The sequence below is a fragment of the Brassica napus genome, chromosome A5, assembly GCF_020379485.1.
Source record: "Brassica napus cultivar Da-Ae chromosome A5, Da-Ae, whole genome shotgun sequence".
NCBI lineage: Eukaryota > Viridiplantae > Streptophyta > Magnoliopsida > Brassicales > Brassicaceae > Brassica > Brassica napus.
This window is the reverse complement of record NC_063438.1, coordinates 6,260,143-6,285,562: the sequence shown is the minus strand read 5'-3', so window position 1 is coordinate 6,285,562 and position 25,420 is coordinate 6,260,143. Positions and strand designations below refer to the sequence as shown.

The 25,420-nt window shown below is 38.2% G+C and overlaps 7 protein-coding genes and 1 long non-coding RNA gene across 8 annotated transcripts; 3 read left to right on the top strand and 5 right to left on the bottom strand.

The window, feature by feature from the left end:
- Window positions 1-1,713: 1,713 nt before the first annotated feature.
- Window positions 1,714-3,900, bottom strand: LOC111215850 (receptor like protein 23-like). Its single transcript, XM_022720029.2, has one exon. It carries the CDS (start codon window positions 3,898-3,900, stop codon window positions 1,714-1,716), a length of 2,187 nt encoding a protein of 728 aa, XP_022575750.2.
- Window positions 3,901-5,613: 1,713 nt separating this feature from the next.
- On the top strand, window positions 5,614-9,137 carry LOC111215588. The gene is made up of 6 exons (XM_048780749.1): window positions 5,614-6,312; window positions 6,963-7,146; window positions 7,231-7,290; window positions 7,469-7,701; window positions 7,781-7,940; window positions 8,038-9,137. Exons 1-6 carry the CDS (start codon window positions 5,810-5,812, stop codon window positions 8,365-8,367), a joined length of 1,470 nt encoding a protein of 489 aa, XP_048636706.1. The 5' UTR covers window positions 5,614-5,809; the 3' UTR covers window positions 8,368-9,137.
- Window positions 9,138-9,665: 528 nt separating this feature from the next.
- LOC106396218 (receptor like protein 23) lies at window positions 9,666-13,155 on the bottom strand. Its single transcript, XM_013836557.3, is given in 2 exon segments — window positions 9,666-9,720; window positions 10,541-13,155. Coding segments are annotated over 2 exon segments (2,670 nt in total).
- A 2,480-nt stretch (window positions 13,156-15,635) lies between these two features.
- LOC125609615 (putative receptor like protein 25) lies at window positions 15,636-16,199 on the bottom strand. Its single transcript, XM_048781144.1, has one exon. It carries the CDS (start codon window positions 16,197-16,199, stop codon window positions 15,636-15,638), a length of 564 nt encoding a protein of 187 aa, XP_048637101.1.
- Window positions 16,200-18,005: 1,806 nt separating this feature from the next.
- Window positions 18,006-19,298, bottom strand: LOC106359914 (zinc finger MYM-type protein 1-like). Its single transcript, XM_013799540.3, has one exon. It carries the CDS (start codon window positions 19,296-19,298, stop codon window positions 18,006-18,008), a length of 1,293 nt encoding a protein of 430 aa, XP_013654994.3.
- A 1,157-nt stretch (window positions 19,299-20,455) lies between these two features.
- Window positions 20,456-22,026, top strand: LOC111215849. The gene is made up of 4 exons (XM_048781143.1): window positions 20,456-20,877; window positions 21,037-21,190; window positions 21,308-21,601; window positions 21,697-22,026. The coding sequence occupies exons 1-4, from the start codon at window positions 20,456-20,458 to the stop codon at window positions 22,024-22,026; spliced, it is 1,200 nt and encodes a 399-aa protein (XP_048637100.1).
- Window positions 22,027-22,079: 53 nt separating this feature from the next.
- Window positions 22,080-23,250, bottom strand: LOC125609372. The gene is made up of 2 exons (XR_007339689.1): window positions 22,931-23,250; window positions 22,080-22,306 (listed from the first exon to the last, which is right to left on the bottom strand). It is a non-coding gene; the product is annotated as an uncharacterized LOC125609372 (long non-coding RNA).
- A 529-nt stretch (window positions 23,251-23,779) lies between these two features.
- Window positions 23,780-25,407, top strand: LOC111215584. The gene is made up of 4 exons (XM_022719267.2): window positions 23,780-24,226; window positions 24,335-24,488; window positions 24,612-24,860; window positions 24,969-25,407. Exons 1-4 carry the CDS (start codon window positions 23,793-23,795, stop codon window positions 25,245-25,247), a joined length of 1,116 nt encoding a protein of 371 aa, XP_022574988.2. The 5' UTR covers window positions 23,780-23,792; the 3' UTR covers window positions 25,248-25,407.
- Window positions 25,408-25,420: the final 13 nt, after the last annotated feature.

The window sequence follows — 25,420 nt, the reverse complement described above, 5'->3', positions numbered from 1 at the left end:
ACAACTATCAAGTGTTGGAGGGTCGTTTATGGTACAAAAGAAGGTTGGTGGTGCCTAAGACTTCTTCTTTTATTCCATTGATTTTACATGAAGCACATGATAGTTTGGGAGGAGGTCATTCGGGTGTGTTGAAGACTTTAAAGCGTGTGCAGAGGTCTTTCTATTGGGAAGGCATATCTCGTTCAGTGCAGCAGTATGTTCAAGAATGCATCATCTGTTAGACGCATAAGTCTTCTACGCTGTCTCCAGCAGGATTACTTCAGCCCCTACCTTTACCTACACGGGTGTGGGAAGATGTATCCATGGACTTTATTGAGGGCTTACCTACATCGCAGGGCGTCAATGTCGTGTTAGTGGTGATTGATCGACTCAGTAAATATGCACATTTCTTGAGTCTGCGTCATCCCTTCTCAACAGTGGATGTGGCGAATTCTTTTGTGGAAGGTATTGTGCGCTTACATGGGTTCCCTACCAGTATTGTTTCTGATCGAGACCGTATTTTTCTGAGCTCGTTTTGGAAGGAAGCGTTTCGTCTCGCTGGAACACATCTCAAGTACAGCACTGCCTTTCACCCTCAAACTGATGGGCAGTCCGAAGTGTTGAACCGCTGTCTTGAGACATATCTCCGGTGCTTTGCGTCTGCTCATCCTCGTACATGGCGTAAATTTCTTCCTTGGGCTGAGTTTTGGTACAACACGTCGTTTCATACGGCACTGAAGACAACACCCTTTCATGTGATTTATGGTCGTGAGCCTCCTGTCTTAGTAAAGTTTGAAGAGGGGTCTACGCAAAACTTTGATTTGGAGACATCTTTGCGTGAACGTGATCGTGTGTTGGTGTTGATCAAACAGAATCTTTCTCGGGCGCATGATATAATGAAGAAAACAGCTGATAAGCATCGCCGGGATGTGTCTTTTGAAGTGGGTGCGTTGGTTTACTTGAAGCTACGTCCTTACAGACAGCAGTCAGTGTCACACCGAGTGTGCCAGAAGCTAGCGGCGAAATATTTTGGGCCATATCGTGTGATTGCTAGAGTTGGTAAGGCGGCTTATAAGTTGGATCTCCCACCATCTTCTCGCATCCATCCAGTGTTTCACTGTTCGCAGTTGAAAGCTGCGTTGGGGGTTGATCGAGTGGTTCATCCATTACCGGAGGGTTGTATTGATGAAGTGGAAGCTGTGCCAGAGCCGTTGGAAGTCTTGGCAACGCGTTATGATGCGGAGGGTTATTTGGAGCGTTTGGTTAGCTCGGTGGGAAAACCGTCACATGAGAATTCTTGGGTTACATTTCGCACCTTTGTGCAGGATTATCCATCTTTCAAGCTTGAGGACAAGCTTGGTTTCAAAGGGAGGAGTATTGATAGGTTCAAATGTTCTTATGTGAGGCGCGGGAAGAAACATTTAAATGAATCTGTGAGTGACGTGGCAAAGCTGGAGGGAGAGACTCTGGGAGAGGAAGAAGGTTAGCGGTTAGAGTCTAACTGCCAAGGAAGCTCGAGTAGTATATGAGGGAGAGTATCATTTGTATTTGGGGTTTATGCTTTGTATGTTCTTTGTAGACGCTATGAGTCTAGGGGCGATCGTTATGAGATCGTAGATGAAGATCATTATCGTCATGAGATGATGATCTGAATCTGAACTTGCAAAGCTATTTCTATTTTCAATAAACGAGTACTTTTACAAATCTCTCAGTCTTTCAATCTACAAAAGTCTATCACAATGCCTTCAAGAGACCAATGGATTCAGGAATCTCTCCTTCAAATTTGTTCCCTGAAAAATCTATGGTGGCGTAGGAACTAAGGACCTTTGCTTGCTCCATAACTAGACCTTTGTATCTCAAATCAATAACATCTTGGTAAATATAGTAACCATTTATGGAAAATGAAGTATCCTCTTCATATCCCATATATATACTCCCATCTTCACTCATCTGGAGTGATGATGCTTTCCAGTTCACAAAGTAGTTTGCTGGCAAGCTTCCGGTGAAATTGTTATCAGATATTTCAAATATGTGCAGCTGAGGAAATGCTAGAGGACCTTGATCAGGAGGAGCGATAGGACCATAGAATCTGTTTGAACGGAGGATGAGGACTTGCAAGTTTGGTAAAGCCTTGAGCCAGAAAGGAAACGCGTCTTCGATTTTGTTGTTCTCAATGTTTAGAAACTTTAGAGAGGAGCAATTTAGAAGAGACCTTGGAAGCTTTCCAGTTAGTTGATTGTAGCCAACGTCAAGTGTCCGAAGCGAGGAACTGGTATGGAACATCTCTGGGAGGCTTCCTTCTAAACTGTTCTTCCGGAGAACCAATAACGTCAAGTTACTCAAACAGCTTGGAACTGAACCTGTGAAACTGTTGTCGGATAGATCAAGAACCATGAGAGAGCTGCGGTTGCACAGTGATAAAGGTATGTTCCCTTTGAAACCATTACCCCAAGCAGACAAGGATACAATAGAGAGTGGCAGATCAGGAAGTGCTCCTTCAAAACTGTTTGAAGCCAATATTAATATCCTCACAGATGAATTTACCAAAACTTCCTCTGAACCTTCAAAACCACTGAAAACATTGTTTGAAAAATCCATTGAACTCAGGCGAGGAAGTTCCCAAAACCATGCATGGACTCTTCCTCTAATTCCATTGTCGGACATGTCTATATGCTGTAAGTCTTGAAGGGTCTTCAAGATGTTTGGGAACTCAGTGATGTTGCAGTGTGACAATAGCAATAATCTTATGCTCAATGGGATGCTTGCATCTGAAGTTAAACTGGCTGGTGATATGCTATTACCGGATAGATCAAGGGAGAACAAAGACTTGAGAGGGGATAAGAATGTTAAATCAATTGGGTTGCTTGTGTTTAGAGAAGAAAGGCCGAGACGAATGAGGTTGGTGAGTTTTGAGATAGGCTCTAGGATTTTTCCTTCAAAATGGTTGTCCCCAAGGAACAGGACCTGGAGTCTAGATGAATTAGATGAGTTTGGAACTTCAAAAGATCCTGCGAGATTGTTTCCGCGTAGATCAAGATATTCCAAGGAAGGCATAGTAAGTAGAGAAGAAGGGATGGTTCCAGTGAAGTGATTATCAGAAAGTACTAAATCATAGAGCTTGGTTAGGTTTTGTACAAGTGGTAAACTACCAGTGAGCTCATTACTGTCAAGGAACAAACGTGTTAACCAAGTTAGGTTACTAATTGTGGGAGGAACTTGGCCAAAGAAGCCATTATTGGAAAGAGAAAACACCTCTAGTTTTTTGAGATTTCCAAATTGGGAAGGGACAGGAGAAATGAAGTTGTTGAAAGCAAGGTTAAGTGTAATGAGTTGGTGCAACTCAAAGAGGCTATTGTTGGGATTCAAAGTTCCTGAGAAGTGATTATTGGAAAGATCTAAATAGGAAAGCTTACTTAGAGTCCTCAAAAATGGGAAACTACCAGTGAGCTCATTATGGGAAAGGCCTAAATAGGTAAGCTGGCTTAGGTTACTAAATGAGGAAGGGACTTCACCTATGAAACCATTAGAGGAAAGAGACAAAACCTCTAACTTATTGAGATTGACAAACTCGGAAAGGAGTGAAGAGGAGGTGAAGTTGTTGCCAGAGAGATCAAGGTAACGCAGTTGATGCAGCGTGAAGAGACTACTGTTAGGCTTCAAAGTTCCACTAAGACAGGACGTGAGCTGTAGTTTCGTGACCGCACCCGTGGAGTTATCACACCAGACTCCATTAGAGTTGTCACTATGGTTGCAACCACGAGTTTCAAACTCGTTCTTGAACAGCGTAAAGTCTTCACTCTGGCGGGGATGACAAGAAACCTGACCAGGGACGAGATCATCTATACGCAAGAGGCTTGAAGGGGAGACATAACAGAGTAAAAGTAGCGTGAGAAAATGAAAACGCACGAGTGATTCCAACATGGTAGTCATGAAATCATTATAAGAAGAATGATAAAAATGTGGTTGCCATTTAGAATACAAGTTGATCCAAAGAAGTTAAAGCCATGTGAGTTATTTATCTTGGGGCCACTCCAATAATGGAAAGTTGACTTTTTCAACTTAATGACATCACTTTGACAAGTTAAGGACGGCACTAGCTTGGTTTTGGTTTGTTTATAGATTGTCAAATTTCAAAGTTAGTGACGGGACAAAGTGATGACGTTATGTTGTAGCTAATTTATTGCCAAGCTGAAAAATATGTTCAAGTGTCCAAGCTCAAAGGAACAAGTGGCATGGACTTTGAATTTGTTTGTGGATTGTCAATTTTCAAAGTTAGCACGGAGCAACGTGTGATCACGTAACGTTCTCGGTAATTAAAAATTGTTAAACCGGAATTTATGATGTAATGGTGTTTGACCAGAACAACTCCGCATTGTCCGGAGAAGTAACGACAGGGAATATGAATCCAAACATAATGTGAATGCAATTATTCGTAATCTTGCTGGATATTACAGAAATGTTATCTTAGAAACGTTTGAGCTAAGATTGGAGCTCTCAACAAGAAGCCATGAATTGAATGCATGTCATGAGATGATCAGCAAGACTGTGAGCATAACATGAGATGACCTACGTACAATACTGCCCCTTTGGTGGGTGTGTTTGCAAGACTCTGAGGAGCAAAAACTAGAAGATGTCCGTTGGGTTGCAGAAAACAAGATATGTTACAAAAAGTGGTTTAATTATTTTGAACCAATTTGACCATTTATGCTTATATGTACCTAACTGTATTACACATTTGTTACACTAGGATCATATTCGATCATCAAGTTAATGAAAAAGAAGTTATAAAGAAAAAAAATCAGATTTATACTATTTTAATAAATATTTGCAGTGAAATAAAAATTATTTATTTATTTTTGTGAAACAAAATTTTGATAGAAAAATTCACCAAAATGATTTTTACTCTTTATGTTTAGTTTGCAAAATAAAACTGCAACATTCAAAATTTCAAATATGGTCTTCAATAAAATAATTATTTTTGAAAATTTTATGGTAGAAATTAGTTTTAAATCTATACTATTATTTACAAAGTGATTTTTCTACACTATTATTTTCGAAGTGATTTTTTTCGCATTTGAGCTCTCATATTAAAAGTTAGAGTGGTTAATATCTTTTGTTTATATCCGAATAAAATATATAAATTAGTCACATGAAAAAATAATTACAAATTTATTTGGTTAGATAAGTCATTAAATTAATAATAATAAAATTATCTAAAATCTAAAAATACATTTTAATTAAAAAATAATTACTATATATGTTTTGTGGTTATATGAAAATACATTTTAATAAAAAAGTTAAAACTAAAAACCAGAAACACATAATTAAATATTAATGAAGTAAAATTTTTAATTTATATAATTGAAAATAAAATATTGAGTGATTTCTAAGATTTATTTTTAATAATAATTATAGTGTACGAAAAAACTTTCAAAATATTTATAGTATGTAGAAATTTTGAAATGAAAACATAAACAATAAGTTATCATTAGAGTCTTTTAATTAGTAACATGTATATTAATAAGTAATTATAAAATGACAAAACACCTAGTTTTAAAATAAATAATAATTGGTTAAATGGAAGTGATTGTAATGATAATAATACTGAGTTAAGTTCAAACAAAATTGCTCAAGTCGGTTATATTCGTTGGAAGTTCAGTACCGTCTCTTCTTGGCGCCTGTTTTTACTTACCATTTTACCCCTCGCGTTTTGTGGATGTAACTACGTGGTTCGACGCCGTTTTAGACTGCCACTATAAAAACGCCGCTGTTTTCAGCAAGATAATTTGTATCCCGCCTCTTCTCTTGGTGACGAAGACGACGACGAACGATGGCTGATCCGTTGAAACTAATCTGCGACGAACTAGGAGTCTGCAAAGAAGAAGCGCTATTCTACCTTGAAGGATTCCGGTGGGATCTGAACGCAGCGATGGAGGCTTGCCGCACCAAAACCTTGCCGTCGCCGGCTCAACCTCCGTCTGAGAACCAGAGAACCGCGGCGGAGGAACAAAGGAGAAACGAGAAGATCGCGAGATTCATAGAACTTTCTCATGGATCGTCGTCTGTGGCGGACGCAACAAAGTACCTCAGCGACAACAATTGGAGCCTAGAGCACGCCGCCCGCGCTTTCTGTGAACACCGCTTTGATAAACCTGAGAAGAAGTCACAGCCGGTGCCGTTATCTCACGACGGTGATACTGAGCCGTGGTATCTGCACGGGTTCTCAGGGAATGAAGGATCGGCCGATACGATGGATGACGTCTGGAGTAAAGTGCCGCCGTTTCGTCATACCTCGACGAATGTCAGAATCGGGAGCCCTCCTCCTTCTGCTAGGTCATCATTTCTTCATTTACGGTTTAGCTTATCTTCCTGTTCTTGATTTAAGGTTTAACGTGTCTTTGTGTGTTCTTGATCTTTGTCTTCTTGATCTAGGGTTTAGCGTACTGTTCTTGATTTAGGGTTTAGCGTAATTAACTTCGTGTTCTTGGTTTACCTAGGGTTTAGCGTATCTTTGTGTTATTGGTTTAGGGTTTAGCGTATCTTTGTGTTATTGGTTTAGGGTTTAGCGTAACTTTGTGATCTTGATTTAGGTTTAGCGTTTATTTGTGTTCTTGCTTGGTTTAGGGTTTAGGGTATCTTTTGTTCTTGATTTTGGGTTTACTCTATCTTTATATTCTTGATTTAGGGCTTAGCGTGTCTTTGTGTTATTGTTTACGGTTTAGCGTAACTTTGTGATCTTGATTTAGGGTTTAGCATTTATCTGTGTTATTGGTTTAGGGCTTAGCGTGTCTTTGTGTTATTGTTTTAGGGTTTAGCGTAACTTTGTGATCTTGATTTAGGGTTTAGCTAGCGTTTATTTGTGGTATTGGTTCAGGGTTTACGTATCTCTGTGTTCTTTAGCGTAACTTTGTGTTCTTGATTTAGGGTTTATCCTATCTTTACGTTGAATCTTTTTTTTTTGGCCACTTGGTTTACTTGTGCAGTACGCCGCCGCTTGAACTGAAACCGGAAAGTATAAAACAATTCCGAGATCTTCTTCCTGAAGCTCCTTCACAAGCCGTAATCGATTGTCTCAACCACTGCAAGGGGAATGTAAAAAACGCCATCAGCTATTTCAATGATGGTTACAGCAAATCTCGTTCCGGAATTGCGACGGCTCAAGTGGTTGTATGTAACCTTCTCTTTCTCTCCACTAGTACTTGCTTGCTTTTGTCTTTTGATAGTGTTTTGTTCTGTCTTTTATATGATCAGAAAAAATTTAGTGGTATGGCTGTTGACCAAGATTCAAGCACAGAGTCACCTCTAGTGGAGGTAGTAACTTTCTCTTTCTCTTCTCTGCACACTATAAACAACTGTCTTTGCTGTTTATCTTGATTTTGTGTTTGCTAAACATAAACTTAGCAAACAACCTATATTGTCTCTTGCTGCTATTTCTTTGAGTTGGCGAGAATGTAACTCAATGTTGATGCATACACTGCTTGCATTTCAGGAAAGTTCAAGTCCGACACAAACTAGGGAGCTGCTGAATTCGCTGAAGCAAGATGAACTCATTGATATATTCGTCGATGCGGCTGATGGAGTAGTTACTCGAGACATTGCAACCATTTACCTTAAAGCCAGCAATTGGAATATAGAACAAGCCTTCTCCTGTCTCGTGGAAGAGGATAAAACAACGCCGGTTCAGGAGGATTCACAAGAAGTTGAAACCGGGAGCTCTTCTAGGTAAACCCACTGAACGTTGGTTTCTAGAGTACTCTCCTTTTCTTTCAGGATTCGCTAATATGGGTTTGAAGGAGAACAGAGATCTGCCTCTTCCATCGATGGGATCATTACCTTCACAGTCACAGTTTGAGTCTTCATATGTTTCAAGTGGCCCCACGGAGACACAAAAGTCACTTGAAGAAGCTGGTGAAGGAGACGTCACAGTGGCTGTACCTGGCATGGCGTCATCTCAAGTGAATGTATGTAACCCTTCTCTTCCTCTGGTCTTAGCTTTTTACATAATGTGTTTGCTTTTCTATTTTCACTTCTGAATATTTTGTTGACTTCATTTGATAGGATAAGGCTGTAGAGGAAGGTTCAAGCGCGGAGACAGTCCCTGATCCTTTTGCTAACCGAGACAGGACAACTGTGGAGACTCAAGCTGCGCCAAGTACTATTATGATAACTATCAGATTGGCAGATGGGATTGGGACAACGCTGGAGCTTCCTTTTAGATCAAACCAAACCATAAGTGACATCCGCAATGCTATTGACCAGCGATATCCAGATAACGACAGGGGCTACAATTTGCAATCGATGGATGGAGTAGACTACATGGATTGGAATGTAACTGTATACAGAGTTACTAGGCATGATTCTAGAACTCTCATGCAGATCTACCCCTAGCCTTTGTTTTGGTAACAGTTTTGAGAGAGAGTGAGATAGAAAGAGGATTCATATAGACATTGAAAAGGATTCTCGCTTTGTATAGGAAAAAAAAATATAACAGAGAAGCTTCATACTTGTTTTGAGATGGGAACTGATAAGAGGAGAGTTCTTATTATAGTTTTGATTCTGTATAGTTTGAAACAAAATGAAAACACAGCAGCTTCTTACTTTTGCTTTTCCTCATTCTTGTTTGCAACACGTGAATATTCGTTATCCTGCTGGAAATTACAACCTTAAACTAAAACCATAAACAAGATTACCTTTTTTTTTCTTTTTGGTAAAAAAAAAACAAAATTACCTTCATAAAGCATCCCAATCCAACAAGTAGCATTATCAATCACCACAACAACATGGCATGAGAGCCAGAGAGTGTGTGTTTTTAATCTATTTTGGCAATTTTCCCAATAAAATGTGTAATATATATTAAGTATTAAATATTAGTACATAGTAGTACTAGAGCAACAATATCGGCCAGTTTCTTAAGGTTCAAAAAATGAAGTAATAATAGTAAAATCAAATGATTAAGTTTTAATTTAAATAAAATAATCAAGTTATACATGTGGAACAAAATGTGTTTGAAACATGACATCTGAAACTAAAAGTTGATAACGGGTTCTTAGACCACCTCCATTGGTTAGAACCCTTAATGGGTTCTTGAAATTAATTTAATTATTAATTGTGTGTTTTAAATAGTTTAGAACCTTTAATATTGTAATTAGTTTTGAGAAGGTCTAATGGGAGAACTCCTATGAAGTTCTTAATTTTTTTTTTTTTTTTAGAAATTGAATCAATTGATAGGATGGAAATCACACGAGACGATTATATGGAATCAAATTGAAGAGGGAAAGTACACAGGAAGAGAGAGCACTCACCGTGTCTGTGGAATAGACGATTTGTGACGGATCAAATGCAAAACGATCGTTCTCATTTTTGGAGATGAAAGCAATTCGACGCAGAAATGACTAAACAATTTTTTTTTTTACTTTAGGAGGAGAAGAGAGGCCGGTGGCGATGGGGACAGGCAAGACGATTTGCCTCTTGTTTGAGTTTCATCCTATCCTTGATCCATGTTTTCTCTTCAAGCCTTCTTCTCTTCTGATCTTTATCATAACCTCAGAACGAGATTTTGTCTAACCGAAAAGGATGAGATGAGATCCGAGATTTTCAGCCTTTTATTTATTATTTGCTTGTGGTCTCAAAATGTGTAGGACCGGCTCTGCATATCATTGTCATCAACCCAAATCAGTGACAAGTGTTTAAAACATAGATGTATTGACATTCCTTCTGCTGTTTCTTGTTCGAATACAAATACTATGAATACAGATACAGACTTCATTGCACAAGAACATAACAAAAAAAGATATTACAAGGAACTGCTTTGTTACTAGACCATAAATGGTTCGACAAAGTGTTGAGATTGAACCTTGATAAATCCTCCAAGAGAAGAAGTGGAAGCAAGGAAGCTTGCCACACAAGAAAAGAAGAATGAAGAAGTGACCAAGGAGTCACCTAGAAGAAGAATGAAGAAGTGGAAGCAAGATATAGCTTACCACCCAAGGAAGAAGAAGAAGAAGAAAGCTTAACGTGCAAGAAACGGAGGAACAACAAGAAGACCAACGTGGACAACATGAAGTCCAAGTAAGTTGGGTTGTGTAACTAGAAGTTACACAACAAGAAGATTAAAAGAAACTAGTTAGTTGGTAAGCCAACTAAGTAAGTTGGAGTTGAAGTTGTTAAGAGTTGTTGTTATAAGATAAGCTTTGCTTGTAGAATTAAGTCTATGGCCTAATGTAGAGGTATGGACAAATGGGAGTAGGTAAAGCTATAAGTGTAAGTGGAGTTAGTAGAGAAATCTACTATAAGTATGTATGGATGTGTTTGAGGAATAATTAAAAATGAAAAAAAAGAGTTAAAATGTAGATATATAAAGTGTTACTCTCTTCTCTCTACAACCACAAAGACAAACGTGAGAGAGTAAAGAGAGTGTGTGTGCTTGTGTGATGATATACACAAGTAGAAACAGAGAGTGAGTGAGAACAAAAACTGAGTGAAAAGAAAGAGGCCAAGCCAAAAAGAGAGAATGACAACACAAAGATTCCAATATCAAGTGAGAAACCCAAAACAATACAACTTGGCGAGCCACTTTGGCTTGTATGAAGCAATAACTTGACCTAATGCCAATCCAAACAACAATCCAGGAGCATATCCTATAGCCACTGCTTTCCAGCTCAACACTTCTCCTTCTTCTTCTTGATTCACATCTTGTAACGGCGGCACACTAGTGCTGGCACAACTTTCCTGGAGAGGAAGTCCACAAAGACCTGCATTCCCTTCGAAGGAGGATTTAGATTGTCCAGTGATCTGTGTTCCTTGTGGTATTTCACCAGTGAGTTGGTTATGCGACACATTTAGATACGCCAAAAACGTGAGGGCCTTGAATTCATTAGGAATAGTCCCAGAGAGGTTGTTTCTTGAAAGGTCTAGTGACGCGAGCTGCTTAAGATTTCCCAAAGACAGTGGAATATGGCCTGTAAATGCATTGTTCGATAAGTTGAGCGCGATCAATGCCTTCAAAAAACCAATAGATTCCGGAATCTCTCCTTCAAGTTTGTTTCCTGAAAAATCAATGGTGGCGTAGGAACTAAGGACCTTCGCTTGCTCCATAACTAGTCCTTTGTATCTCAAATCTATAGAATCTTGATAAGTATAGTAACCATTCATGGAAAATGAACTCTCCTCTTCATATCCCATATATATACTCCCATCTTCACTCATCTGGAGTGATGACGCTTTCCAGTTCACAAAATAGTTTGCTGGCAAGCTTCTGGTGAAGTTGTTATCCGATACTTCAAATATGTGCAGCTGAGGAAATGCGAGAGGACCTTGATCAAGAGGAGCCATAGGACCATAAAATATGTTTGAACGGAGGATGAGGACTTGCAAGTTTGGTAAAGCCTTGAGCCAGAAAGGAAATGCGTCTTCGATTTTGTTGTTCTCAATGTTTAGAAACTTTAGAGAGGAGCAGTTAAGGAGAGACCTTGTAAGCTTTCCATGTAGTTGATTGTAGCCAACATCAAATGTCCGAAGCGAAGAACCGGTGTGGAACATGTCTGGAAGCCTTCCTTCTAAATTGTTCTTTCGGAGAACCAAATACGTCAAGTTACTCAAACAGATAGGAACTGAACCGGTGAAACTATTGTAGGATAGATCAAGAACCATAAGAGAGCTGCGGCTGCACAGTGAGAGGGGTACAGTCCCAGTGAAACTATTTCCCCAAGCAGACAAGGATACAATTGAGAGTGGCATATTAGGTAGTGCTCCTTTGAAACTGTTTGAAGCCAATATTAATATCTGCATAGATGAATTTACCAAAACTTCCGCTGAACCTTCGAAACCATTAAAAGATTTTTTTGACAAATCCATTGAACTCAGGCGAGGAAGTTCCCACAACCATGCAGGGACTTTTCCTTTAATTCCATTGTTGGACAAGTCTATATGCTGCAAGTCTTGAAGGGTCTTCAAGATGTTTGGGAAGTCAGTGATGTTGCAGCGTGGCAGGAGCAAGAATCATATGCTCAATGGGATGCTTGCATCTGAATTTAAACTGGCTGGTGATATGCTATTACCGGATAAATCAAGGGAGAACAAAGACTTGAGAGGGGATAAGAAGGTTAAATCAACTGGGTAGCTTGTGTTTAGGAAAGAAAGGCCGAGACGAATGAGGTTGGTGAGTTTTGAGATAGGCTCTAGGATTTTCCCTTCAAAATGGTTGTCCCCGAGGAACATGACCTGGAGCCTAGATGAAGTAGAAGAGTTAGGTACTTCAAAAGATCCTGCAAGATTGTTCCCACGTAGATCAAGATATCCCAAGGTAGGTATAGTGAGTAGAGTAGAAGGAATGGTCCCAGTGAAGTGATTATAAGAAAGATCCAAATCATGGAGGTTTGTTAGATTTTGTACAAGTGGTAAACTACCAGTGAGCTCGTTACGGTAAAGGAACAAACGGGTTAACGAAGTTAGGTTACTAAATGTGGGTGGAACTTGGCCAAAGAAGCCATTATTAGAAAGAGACAACACCTCTAGTTTTTTGAGATTTCCAAATTGGGAAGGGACAGGAGAAATGAAGTTGTTGAAAGAAAGGTAAAGTGTAATGAGTTGGTGCAACTCAAAGAGGCTACTGTTGGGATTCAAAGTTCCTGAGAAGTGATTATTGAAAAGATCTAAATAGGAGAGCTTGCTTAGGTACCGCAAAAATGGGAAACTATCAGTGAGCTGGTTATTGGAAAGGCCTAAATAGGAAAGCATGCTTAGGTTATTGAATGAGGATGGGACTTCGCCTATGAAACTGTTGAAGGAAAGAGATAAAACCTCTAATTTGTTGAGATTGCCAAACTCAGAAAGGAGTGAAGAGGAACTGAAGTTGTTGCTAGAGAGATCAAGGTAACGCAGTTGATGCAGCCTGAAGAGACTACTGTTAGGCTTCAAAGTTCCGCTGAGACAGGAGGTGAGCTGTAGCTTTGTGACCGCACCCGTGGTGTTATCGCACCAGACTCCATTAGAGTTGTCACTATGGTTGCAACCACGAGTTTCAAACTCGTTCTTGAACAGCGTAAAGGCTTGACTCTGTTGGGGAAGACAAGAAACAAGACCAGGGACGAGATCATCTATACGCAAGAGGCTTGAAGGGGAGACACAACAGAGTAAGAGTAGAGAGATAAAATGAAAACTCACAAGCACTCCCGACATGGTTGTCATGAAATCCTTTTATGAAGAATGATTTTGTTTAAGAAAAGAGAGAAAATAAAAACTTTGTATAACTGAAGTTGTGGTTGGAATTAGAACACAAGTTGATCCAGAAGAAGTTTGAGCTATATATATAGTAGAATATCTATTAATTAATACTTTATAAATTAATAATCTCTATAAATTAATAAATTTTGTCGGTCCTAACTTGAGCTGGTTCAAAATTTGACATAAATAAATAAAATAATAAAATAGTATTTTAATTTTTAGAAAATTCTATGTAAATATATGATTCCATTAAAATTATAAATTAATAATTTATATGTATACATATTTTATATAAGCATAAACCTATTATTATATGGTGTGTTTTATATTTACAATAAAATTATCTTTATATTTTCTAAACACTTAATATATTTTTGATGAGATTTAGTAATATTGTAATGTCTAAAGCCACATTTAAGTTCTGTGCAATATATATTATTTACACCAAACAATATAATAAAATTAATATAAATGTTAAATTTTTAAAAATTAACAATTAATGTCTATATACTAAAATCAAATATATATTTTTATTTTAGAATGAATATATCTTAAAATAAATATTTAAATAGAAGCACTTTTACAAATTTATATCTTTATAAATTAATAAAATTTTAAAGTTTCGTTATTATTAATTTATAGAAGTTATATTGTAAGCCCTTATGTCGGGCAACTCCAATAATGAAAAGTTTTGATTTTTTCAAACGTAATCACATCACTTTGTCAAGTTCAAAGGACGGCTGCTTTGACTTTTGGTTTGTTTTTTCAAAGTTAGGGTGCGCAGGGGACAAAGTAATATCTGCAAGCTGAAAAATATGCATAAGTGTGCAAGCTCAAAGTAACAAGTGGGCATGGATATTTGTTGCGTTTGTGGATTGTTCAGTTTTCAAAGTGACGAATTAACATGTGACCACGTAATATTAGTCCTGTTCTTTTTGGAGACGCCTCAGCGTTGAGCGTCTCAGAAAAGATACTTTAGTGTGGATAAATGCTTCCCTAAAAGTACCGGATTCTATCGCTCGATTTAATTGTGGCTCGTTCCTTTTGCGGTAAGCGAATTCGGATTAGTTGAGGCTTCCGAATTGCAGCCTGTTTGTTGTGTCCGGTCCCTATTGCGTTTAGATCGTGTCTGTGTTTAGATTTTTCTTTTATGTTTCTGCTTCTTGTCGTCTTTGTAATTCTGTCAAAATTTTGAAAATCGGTAATAATATTTTAACATTTTTACCAAAAAAAAAAATGCTTCTCCTAATGTTTCTAGAATAAGACGCGAAAAGCGAAAAGTACAGCGACTAGAAACTAGTAGAACTTTGTGACACCATAAAAACCAGCAGCAGAAAAGATGGAAGATGAGGTTATTTTTCAGAACGTAGCGTCATCAATTAAATGATGATGCCGTAAAAAAAGTTGTTTCCTTTGTATTTTTTGAAAAGAACAGCCCACAAATCGGAAGCTTTTAAGTTAGTAATTGTAAAAGTGAGATAGTTTTAGTTTGTAACTGTAAGAATGAGTAACTTAAGATAAAATAGAAAAAAAATTGTCCCCATTTTAACTTTTTAAATGTTTGAAAGGGGGAAGAGCTGTGCCAGTTCAGATTTTACCCTTTGACAGTCGCGGAGGTTCATCCTCATGCGGTTGCGCTTGTTCCTGAAGATGCATCGTCTCAAGTGGATGTACGTAACCTTCTTCTGTTCCTCTGTCCTTTCTTAATATGGTATTATTTGTTTTCTCATATTGTGGAACATAGTTACATACATTGTTAATTTTCTTTATCTCTTGATGGGTTTTTTAATGGTCTTGTGACAATCTGTCCCGCTCACTCGGAGCCCAGCTCATAGCCCTGTAGGGCACCAACCCTAACTCTTCACCGTGGGAGGAAATGCCTCCACATCCCACCGGTAGGTTATTGGTGCGCTTGGCGTTACTTGAACTTAAGACCTCACCCTTTAACAACACTGCTACAAGATGAGTTGTCACCAATTGATTGGTTATATGAACTGGAAAATGTAAAGGATAAGAACGTTGAAGAAGAGTTATCCCCTGTTCCTATTACCATTACTACAGTAGAACTAGAAGTCATTTTGGACGATGGTGAATCTGGGGTACAGGTATGGGTTCGTTTTAGAACATGCCAAACCGCCAGAGACATCCGGAACACTAATGAGTGGTTTAAACCAGAAGACAAGAGAGACTACTACTTGAAGTCTGATACTGTGCACAGTTGTATCCAAATTGATCATGTACGGTTACTACTAACTACGATTGATGAAACATAGAGAACTGCTTTGTTACTAGACATTCCTTCTGCTGTTTCTAATTCGTATATATACAAATTTATGAATACATATACAGACTTTATTGCAAAAGAACATAACCCAAAACAATACAAGGAATTGCTTTTTTACTAGACCGTAAATTGCTCAACAAAGATTTCAATATTAAGTGAGAAACCCAAAACAATACAACTTGAGTAGCCACTTTGGCTTGTATGAAGCAATCACCTGACCTAATGCCAATCCAAACAACAATCCAGGAGCATATCCTAGAGCCACTGCTTTCCAGCTCAACACCTCTCCTTCTTTGTCTTCTTGATCAACATCTTGTAACGGCGGCACACTAGTGCAGACGCAACTTTCCTGGAGAGGAAGACCACAAAAACCTGCATTCCCTTCAAATGAGGATTTAGGTTGTCCAATAATTTGTGTTCCTTTTGGTATTTCACCAGTGAGTTGGTTATGCGACACATTTAGATACGCCAAAAATGTCAGGGCCTTGAGTTCATTAGGAATAGTCCCAGAGAGCTGGTTTCTTGACAAGTCTAGTGACGCTAGCTGCGTAAGATTTCCCAAAGACAGAGGAATATGACCTGTAAATGTGTTGTTCGATAAGTTGAGCGCAATCAATGCCTTCAAGAGACCAATAAATTCAGGAATCTCTCCTTCAAGTTTGTTCCCCGAAAAATCAACGGTGGCGTAGGAACTAAGAACTTCCGCTTGCTTCATACTTAGACCTTTGTATCTCAAATCTATAACATCTTGGTATGTATAGTAACCATTTATGGAAACTGAAGTGTCCTCTTTGTATCCTATATATATATTATATATATATATACACTCCCATCTTCATTCATCTGGAGTGATGATGCTTTCCAGTTCACAAAGTTGTTTGCTGGCAAGCTTCCGCTGAAGTTGTTATCCGATACTTCAAATATGTGCAGCTGAGGAAACGCTAGAGGACCTTAATCAGGAGGAGCCATAGGACCATAGAACTTGTTTGAACGGAGGATAAGGACTTGCAAGTTTGGTAAAGCCTTGAGCTAGAAAGGAAACGCGTCTTCAATTTTGTTGTTCTCAACGTGTGATCACGTAACGTTATCGGTAATTAGAAATTGTTAAACAGGAATTTATGATGTAATAGTGTTTGACCAGAACAGCTCCGCATTGTCCGGAGACGTATCGACAGGGAATATGAATCCACACATAATGTGAATGCAATTATTCGTAACCTTGCTGGATATTACAGAAATGTTATCTAAGAAACGTTTGAGCTAAGATTGGAGCTCTCAACAAGAAGCCATGAATTGAATTTGAATGCATGTCATGAGATGATCAGCAAGACTATGAGCATAACATGAGATGACCTACGTACAATACTGCCCCTTTGGTGGGTGTGTTTGCAAGACTCTTTGAGGAGCAAAAACTAGAAGATGTCAGTTTGGTTGCAACAAACAAGATATCTTACAAATGAGGTTATATATTGAGCCAATTTGACCATTTCTATGCATATATCTAGAGTTCCAGGGGCGAAGCAAGAAAGTTTTTATCACGGGTGCACTATTATTAAAGTAAATAATATTAAATAAAATATGAAAATATTAAAAAAGTATTAAAAACAATATTTTTATGTTAAAAACAACATTTTACAAAAGCATCCTTCTTTCACTCATGGCTTGAAATCGGATCAACACTTCTTCGTTTGTGACATCGTCAAGCAATTCCTTTTCGATAAAACAAATGAGATAATCACTTAAAAAATGATCTCCCATTCGATTTCGTAAAGATGTCTTCACTAGTTTCATTGCTGAGAAGCATCTTTCAACACTTGCAGTAGCAACCGGCAAAGTCAAAACCAACTTCAAAAGTCTATAAACCAAAGGATGTGCAATATGCTTTTGTGTTTCTACCATCAGAAGAGAAAGATCTCCAAGACTCTTCAGATTTTTAAAACGTTGATCATGTCGTACATTGTCGATGAAAATACCAAGTTGTTGCTCAAGCGATAAACAGTCCATAAAACTGAAGTCATCTGGATAGAACTTAGCCAACTTCACCAACTTTGACTTGTCAAATCCACGAAAAGCACCAATAGGATTTAAGGAAGCCATACAAATAAGCAGCTCAGTGTTTACCTCAGTAAAACGATCGTTGAATTCCTGAAGTTGCAAATCCAAAGTTGCATTAAAGCAATGAACCTTATAGTGATGCAAATTAGTGATGTTGGTTTTTTTCCTTGGCCTCCGAGAATCGATAAAATCATCTTCCATATCGAACATCTGAGTATCATGTTTCTCACAAAAAGAAGAAATTGTCAAGATAAGTGAATCCCATCCATCATCTCTTACTCTCTGTAATTCCCGCTTAGTAGATTCTACTAGTGACATAGCATTCAAAATGTCTTGATTTTTGCTTTGCAAAGCCATTGATAGATTCTCACATATTCCCATAATAAGTAACATCAGATGCATATAGAACACACAATCAAATGTCTGAACATACTTGAGAAGACCATATGCCTGGCATCTCTTAGAATCATCGGCGCCTTCCTCTTCCAGTGTTAATGTCACCACTAGCAATTCCAACATTTATCTCGTCTCGATAATTTTCCCGGACTTTATCTTTCCGTTTACAAGAAGCTCCAACCACATTCAGTAACATAGAAACCATATCAAAGAAATCAGCAATCTCAAATATCTTTTTCGCAACAGCCACTACAACCAACTGAAGTTGATGAGCAAAGCAATGAACATAATATGCAGAGCTGTTTTCTTTAGTAATCAATGATCGCAACCCATTGAACTCTCCTTTCATATTACTAGCTCCGTCATAACCTTGTCCTCTCACTTTTTTTAAGCTCAGTCCATACTTAGCAAACAACTCATCAATAGCATGCTTCAAAGATAAAGAAGAAGTCTCTTTCACATGGACAACTCCAACGAACCTTTCTTTGACTGCTCCTTTCTTATCAACAAATCGAAAAACAACAGCCATCTGTTCTTTGTCAGACACATCAGCAGATTCATCTACTAATAAACCAAACACTCCGTTATCAATTTCTTCTATAACAGATTTCACCACTTCTTCTGCAAAAGCGTTTACAATATCCTTTTGAATCTCTGAAGAAACCATCTTGTTATTTCCCGGAGCATTCTCCAAAACAACTTTTCTTATAACATCATTGTGATCAGCTGTGTATTTCAGAAGTTCTAAAAAGTTGCCTTTGTTAGAAGAATCTTCTCCTTCTCTATGACCTCGAAAAGCTAATCCTTGTCGCAATAAGTATCTAGAAACATCAACAGAAGCATTTAATCTGATACGATACTCATTTTTCATCGCATTAGTCTTCTTATACATAGCATGCACTATGGATTGACCTTGATTCATCAAATCATCACACTTCTTGACAGCATTATTGTGAGAACTGTTAAGCTCTCCTACATGGAAAGATAACCTATCAGGCTTATGCCAATTCGAGAATCCATCCCTCACAAATCCAGGATACGCATCATCTCTAAACAAGTAGCAACACAAACAATAAGCTTTTTCCTCTGATACACTATACTCTAGCCAATTACCATACAGACCAAACCAAGCTGGATTGAATCGTCTCATTTTACCACCTATGAGTCTCTTTTCAAAGTTATGACCAAGTGGTTGACACGGGCCTCTAAGAAGGTACTTGCGTCTTACCTCATCGACTTGATTTGCATTATAATCCTTGATATTTTTTCTTTTAGCAGGATCCCACGGCAAATCATCAGTATCATTAGATGGTAAGGTGTTATCAGATGGTGAAACTGATGCTGGTTTGTAGTACCGTTCCATTGATTAATCTACAAAACCAAAAACATAACATAAATAAAAACGTACGGTCTAGCAAAAATTTTATTCATAAAAATTATAAATAAGTAAAACCTGTAAACGATCAACTCTAATCAAGAGTACAGCCTCTATCTTTGAACTTGGACTTGTACGACTGAAACAAAAATTCAGATGATATTTAAATAATTACTAATCATAGACATTGACATTGTTGGAACAATTGAACAATTCAAAGCATAATTGCATAAACATAAATAATATTTAATTAATTACCAGTTTTGTATGGTAGACAAGAGAAAAAAACTCTCTCAATTAGATTTGATGATTTGCACTTGCACGTTTCACGTTGAAGAAGAAGCTTGAAAGATTAAAATTTTGTATCAGCCGTAGACATAACTAAGAATAGTTAGGGTTTAACAAAAAAAAGTGTAGAGAATATAATTGGGCTTTGGAGTTAATTTAATCTTTAATGGGTTTAGTTATTTTTTCTTTTTATTTTCATTAAGGTTTGTTACAGATTTTTTAAGGGTGCACAATCATAAGTTCATAGCAGTTAACATTAGATTTTCAAAAAATTGGGTGTGCACGTGTACCCTCTTTCCACTGAGTAGCTTCGCCCCTGTAGAGTTTTGTTTGGGTTTTTTGATACAATAAACCAAATTAAAACCAGATTTATACTATTTTAATAAATATTACTACGGTGAAATAAAAAGTACTTATTTATTTTTTTGAAACAAAATTTTGATAGAAAAATTTACCAAAATGATTTTTATTATTTAGGTCTAGTTTGAAAAATAAACCTGCAACATTCAAATTTTCAAATATGGACTTTAATAAAATAATTCCTTTTTTGAAAATTTTACGGTAGAGATTAGTTTGAAATTTTAAAATAAATAATAATAGGTTAAATGGAAGTGATTCTAATGATATTAGTACTGATTTAAGTTCAAAACAAAATTGCTTAAGTCGGTTATAGTCGTTGGAAGTTAACCGTCTCCTTTTGGCGCCTGTTTTTACTTACCATTTTACCCTTCGCGTGTCGTGGATGCAACTACGTGGTTCGACGTCGTTTTATACTGCTACTAATAAAACGACGCTGTTTCAGCAAGATAATTTGTATCCCGCCTCTTCTCTTCTTGGCAAATCTGGTGACGAAGACGATGGCTGATCCGTTGAAGCAAATCTGCGACGAACTAGGAGTCTGCAAAGAAGAAGCGCTATTCTACCTCGAAGGATTCCGATGGGATCTAAACGCAGCGATGGAGGCTTGCCGCACCAAAACCTTGCCGTCGCCGGCTCAACCTCCGTCGTCGGAGAACGAGAGAACCGCGGCGGAGGAACAAAGGAGAAATGATAAGATCGCAAGAGTCATAGTCGCAACAGGAGCGACTGTAAAGGAAGCGAGATCTTACCTCAGCCGCGAAAACTGGAACGTAGACAATGTGTGCCTCTCTTTCTCAGGGAATGAAGGACCGGACACGATGCATGACGTTTTGAGTAAAGTGCCGCCGTTTCATAGTACCTCGACGAATCTCAGAATCGGGAGCCCTCCTTCTGCTAGGTCACCATTTCTTGATTTACGGTTTAGCGCATCTTTTTTTTTTAATTTATGGTTTAGCTATCTTTGTGTCATTGGTTCATGGTCTTAGCGTATGTTTATTTGTGGTGTTGATTTAGGGTTTATATCCTATCTTTGTGTTCTGAATCTTTTTTTTTTTGGTAACTTGCTTTACTTGTGCAGTACGCCACCGCTTGAATTGAAACCGGAAAGTATAAAAAGATTCCGCAATGTTGTCTCTGATGCCTCTTCACAAGCCGTAATCGATTGCCTCAACGACTGCAAGGGGAATGCAGAACACGCCATCCAATATTTCTATGACGTTTACAGTCTAAAGGTGTGCTTGCTTTTTGTCTTCTGAGTGTTAACTCAATGTTAACAAACCTATTGTTGTCTCTCCTGATGATCTTTTCTTTGAGTTACCCTTCTGTGTTTTTTTTTTTTGGTTTAACAGAATGAAACTCCCCCAGAAAGTTTACCTGATGAGATCAAGGAAGAGCTCATGGCTTCATTCTCTTCGACCACTGGGGAGATTAGACAAGTTGCAAAAGTTTACCTGGAACAGTATGAGTGGAATCTAGTCGTAGCCGTCGACTCTTTCTTTAAACATAGTGACTCAGATAAACAAACATCTGCGTTAAATAACAGAGGTCCGCCTCTTCCCACGGAGACACAAAAGTCACTTGAAGAAGCTGGTGAAGGAGACGTCAGAGTGGCTGTACCTGGCATGGCGTCATCTCAAGTGGATGTATTTAACCTTTCTCTTCCTCTGGTCTTAGCTTTAGATAAGGTGTTTGCTTTTCTATTTTCACTTCTGAATATTTTGTTGACTTCATTTGATAGGATAAGGCTGTAGAGGAAGGTTCAAGCGCGGAGACAGTCCCTGATCCTTTTGCTAACCGAGACAGGACAACTGTGGACACTCAAGCTGCGCCAAGTACTATTATGATAACTATCAGATTGGCAGATGGGATTGGGACAACGCTGGAGCTTCCTTTTAGATCAAACCAAACCATAAGTGACATCCGCAATGCTATTGACCAGCGATATCCAGATAACGACAGGGGCTACAATTTGCAATCGATGGATGGAGTAGACTACATGGATTGGAATGTAACTGTATACAGAGTTACTAGGCATGATTCTAGAACTCTCATGCAGATCTACCCCTAGCCTTTGTTTTGGTAACAGTTTTGAGAGAGAGTGAGATAGAAAGAGGATTCATATAGACGTTGAAAAGGATTCTCGCTTTGTATAGGAAAAAAATATATAACAGAGAAGCTTCATACTTGTTTTGAGATGGGAACTGATAAGAGGAGAGTTCTTATTATAGTTTTGATTCTGTATAGTTTGAAACAAAATGAAAACATAGCAGCTTCTTACTTTTGCTTTTCCTCATTCTTGTTTGCAACACGTGATTATTCGTTATCCTGCTGGAAATTACAACCTTAAACTAAAACCATAAACAAGATTATCTTCTTTTTTTTATTTTTGGTAAAAAAAACAAAATTACTTTCATAAAGCATCACAATCCAAAAGTAGCATTATCAATCACCACAACAACATGGCATGAGAGTCAGAGAGTGTGTGTTTTTAATCTATTTTGGCAATTTTCCCAATAAAATGTGTAATATATATTAAGTATTAAATATTAGTACATAGTAGTACGTACTAGAGCAACAATATCGGACAGTTTCTTAAGGTTCAAAAAAATGAAATAATAATAGTTAAATCAAATGATTAAGTTTTAATTTAAATAAAATAATCAAGTTATACATGTGGAACAAAATGTGTTTAAAACATGACATCTGAAACTAAAAGTTAATAACGGGTTCTTAGACCATCTCCATTGATTAGAGTGGTTCTTGAAATTAATTTAATTATTAATTATGTACTTTAAATAGTTTAGAACCTTTAATATTGTAATTAGTTTTGAGAAGGTCTAGTGGGAGAAGCCCTATGAAGTTCTTAATATTTTTTTGAGAAATTGAGTCAATTGGTAGGATGGAAAGCACACGAGACGATTATTTAGAATCAAATTGAAGAGGGAAAGTACATAGGAAGAGAGAGCACTCACCGTGTCTGTGGAATAGATGATTTGTGACGGATCAAATGCGAAACGATCGTTCTCATTTTTGGAGATGAAAGCAATTCGACGCAGAAATGAGCAAACAATTATTATTTTTTCTACTTTAGGAGGAGAAGAGAGGCCGGTGGCAATAGGGACGGGCAAGACGATTTGCCTATTGTCTGAGTTTCATCCTACCCTCGATCATTGTTTTCTCTTCAATCCTTCTTCTCTTCTGATTTTTATCATAACTTCAGAACAAGATTTTGTCTAACCGAGAAGTATGAGATGAGATTCGAGAGAGGAGACGGATTGATTGAGAATGGAAGAAAAAGCAATACGGATTTCGCACAATGGAAGAGGCAAAAGAGAGAGAGACATTAAAGGGTGGTCCAATAGAAAACCGACACGTAAGAGTTCCTTACCAAGTCTAGAAAGCCCAAGTTAAACACCGGTTCTTTTTTTTTTTGCCTTTTTCATTTTTTTTTTCTATTTTGCTTAGAACTCGTCTTAGTACTCCGACAAATGGAGGTGGTCTTAAAAGTCTTTAGTTCAGAATATATTGTTTTTTTCTTCTTCATTTTTTCTTTTCTTTAAACCTTAGATACGTTGGAGCTGCTATTTAGTTGTGCAATCGGTTATTCGTTGGAATTTAGAACGGTCTCTTCTCGCCACATGCGTTTGGTTTATTGCTGTTACTTACCATTTTACCCCTCGATTCTTATGGACATAATTGCCTGATTCGACATCGTTTTAGGCTGCCAACACAAAACGACGCTGTTTCAGCAAGAAAATAGTATCCCTCCTCTTCTTCTTTCCCAAACAAGTAGAAACTCCCGCCCAAATCTGGTGACGAACACTGACGAAGACGATGGCTGATCCGTTGAAACTAATGTTTGACGAACTAGGAGTCTGCACAGAAGAAGCGCTATTCTACCTCGAAGGATTCCGATGGGATCTAAACGCAGCGACGGAGGCTTGCCGCACCAAAACATTACCGTCGCCGGCTCAACCTCCGTCGTCGGAGAACCAGAGAACCGCGGCGGAGGAACAAAGCAGAAACGAGAAGATCGCGAGATTCATAGACCTTTCTCATGGATCGGCGTCTGTGGCCGACGCAACAAAGTACCTCAGCGACAACAATTGGAGCCTAGAGCACGCCGCCCGCGCTTTCTGTGCACATCGCTATGATAAACCTGAGAAGAAGTCGAAACCCATGCCGTTATCTCACGACGGTGGTGATACTGAGCCGCAGTTTCATAGTACCTCGACAAATCTCAGAATCGAGAGCCCTCCTTGGGTTAGGTCATCATTTCTTGATTTACGGTTTAGCGTATCTTTATTTACGGTTTAGCGTATCTTTTTGTTTCTGAATCTTTTCTTATTTTTGGGTAACTTGGTTTACTTGTACAGTACGGCGCCGTTTAGACTGGCACAGCAAAGAATAAACCACTTCCACGATGTCGTTTCTGCTGCCTCTGCAAAAGCCGTAATCGATTGCCTCAACTACTGCAAGGGGGATGTAGATGCCGCCATCTTCTATTTCGATGACGTTTACAGTAAAAAGGTGTGCTTGCTTGCTTGCTTTTTGCCTTTACATTTATGGCTGTTTATCTTGATTTTGTGTTTGCTAAACATCGCCTAGAATAATTTAACTCAACCTATTGTCTCCTGATGATCTTTCTTTGAGTTACCTGATGAGATCAAGGAAGAGCTCATCGCTTCATTCTCTTTGACCACTGGAGAGACTAGACAAGTTGCAAAAGTTTACTTGGAACAGTATATGTGGAATCTAGGCCAAGCCGTCGACTCTTTCTTTGAACATAGTGACTCGGAGAAACAAACATCTGCATTGAATAACAGAGATCCGCCACTTGAAGAGGCTGGTGAAGGAGACGTCACAGTGGGTATACCTGGCATGGCGTCATCTCAAGCGGATGTATGTAACCCTTCTCTTCCTCTGGTCTCAGCATTTACATAAGGTGTTTGCTTTTCTATTACTCTTGATTACTTCTGAGTGTTTTGTTTTGTTGTCTTGACTTTAAAGGGTGAGGCTGTAGAGGAAGGTTCAAGCACGGAGACAGTCCCTGATCCTATTATGATAACTATCTCCTTGGCAGATACGTCTGGGGTATCGCTGGAGCTTCCTTTTACATCAGACCAAACCGTAAGAGACATCCGCAATGCCATTGACCAGCGATATCCAAATAACGACAGGGGCTACGTTTTGGAATCGGGGGATGGAGTACGCTACATGGATTGGAATGTAACTGTATACAGAGTTACTAGGGGTGAATCTACAACTCTCTTCCAGATCTACCCCTAGCCTTTGTTTTGGTAACAGTTTTGAGAGAGAGAGAGATAGAAAGAGGATTCATATAGAACGTTGAAAAGGATTCTCGCTTTGTATAGGAAAAAAAAATAGAACAGAGAAGCTTCATACTTGTTTTGAAATGGGAACTGATAAGAGATAGAAAGAGGATTTATAGTTTTGATTCT

Coding starts and splice junctions, on each gene's coding strand:
- LOC111215588 (XM_048780749.1), top strand. CDS start 5,810: ATGGCTGATCCGTTGAAACTAATCTGCGACGAACTAGGAGTCTGCAAA. Junction 7,702..7,780: donor GAAACCGGGAGCTCTTCTAG/GTAAACCCACTG, acceptor GAAGGAGAACAG/AGATCTGCCTCTTCCATCGA. Junction 7,941..8,037: donor TGGCGTCATCTCAAGTGAAT/GTATGTAACCCT, acceptor TTCATTTGATAG/GATAAGGCTGTAGAGGAAGG.
- LOC125609615 (XM_048781144.1), bottom strand. CDS start 16,199: ATGAAGCAAGCGGAAGTTCTTAGTTCCTACGCCACCGTTGATTTTTCG.
- LOC111215584 (XM_022719267.2), top strand. CDS start 23,793: ATGGCTGATCCGTTGAAACTAATGTTTGACGAACTAGGAGTCTGCACA. Junction 24,227..24,334: donor GAGAGCCCTCCTTGGGTTAG/GTCATCATTTCT, acceptor TTACTTGTACAG/TACGGCGCCGTTTAGACTGG. Junction 24,489..24,611: donor ATGACGTTTACAGTAAAAAG/GTGTGCTTGCTT, acceptor TCTTTCTTTGAG/TTACCTGATGAGATCAAGGA.
- LOC111215849 (XM_048781143.1), top strand. CDS start 20,456: ATGGCTGATCCGTTGAAGCAAATCTGCGACGAACTAGGAGTCTGCAAA. Junction 20,878..21,036: donor TCACCATTTCTTGATTTACG/GTTTAGCGCATC, acceptor TTACTTGTGCAG/TACGCCACCGCTTGAATTGA. Junction 21,191..21,307: donor ATGACGTTTACAGTCTAAAG/GTGTGCTTGCTT, acceptor TTGGTTTAACAG/AATGAAACTCCCCCAGAAAG.
- LOC106359914 (XM_013799540.3), bottom strand. CDS start 19,298: ATGGAACGGTACTACAAACCAGCATCAGTTTCACCATCTGATAACACC.
- LOC111215850 (XM_022720029.2), bottom strand. CDS start 3,900: ATGTTGGAATCACTCGTGCGTTTTCATTTTCTCACGCTACTTTTACTC.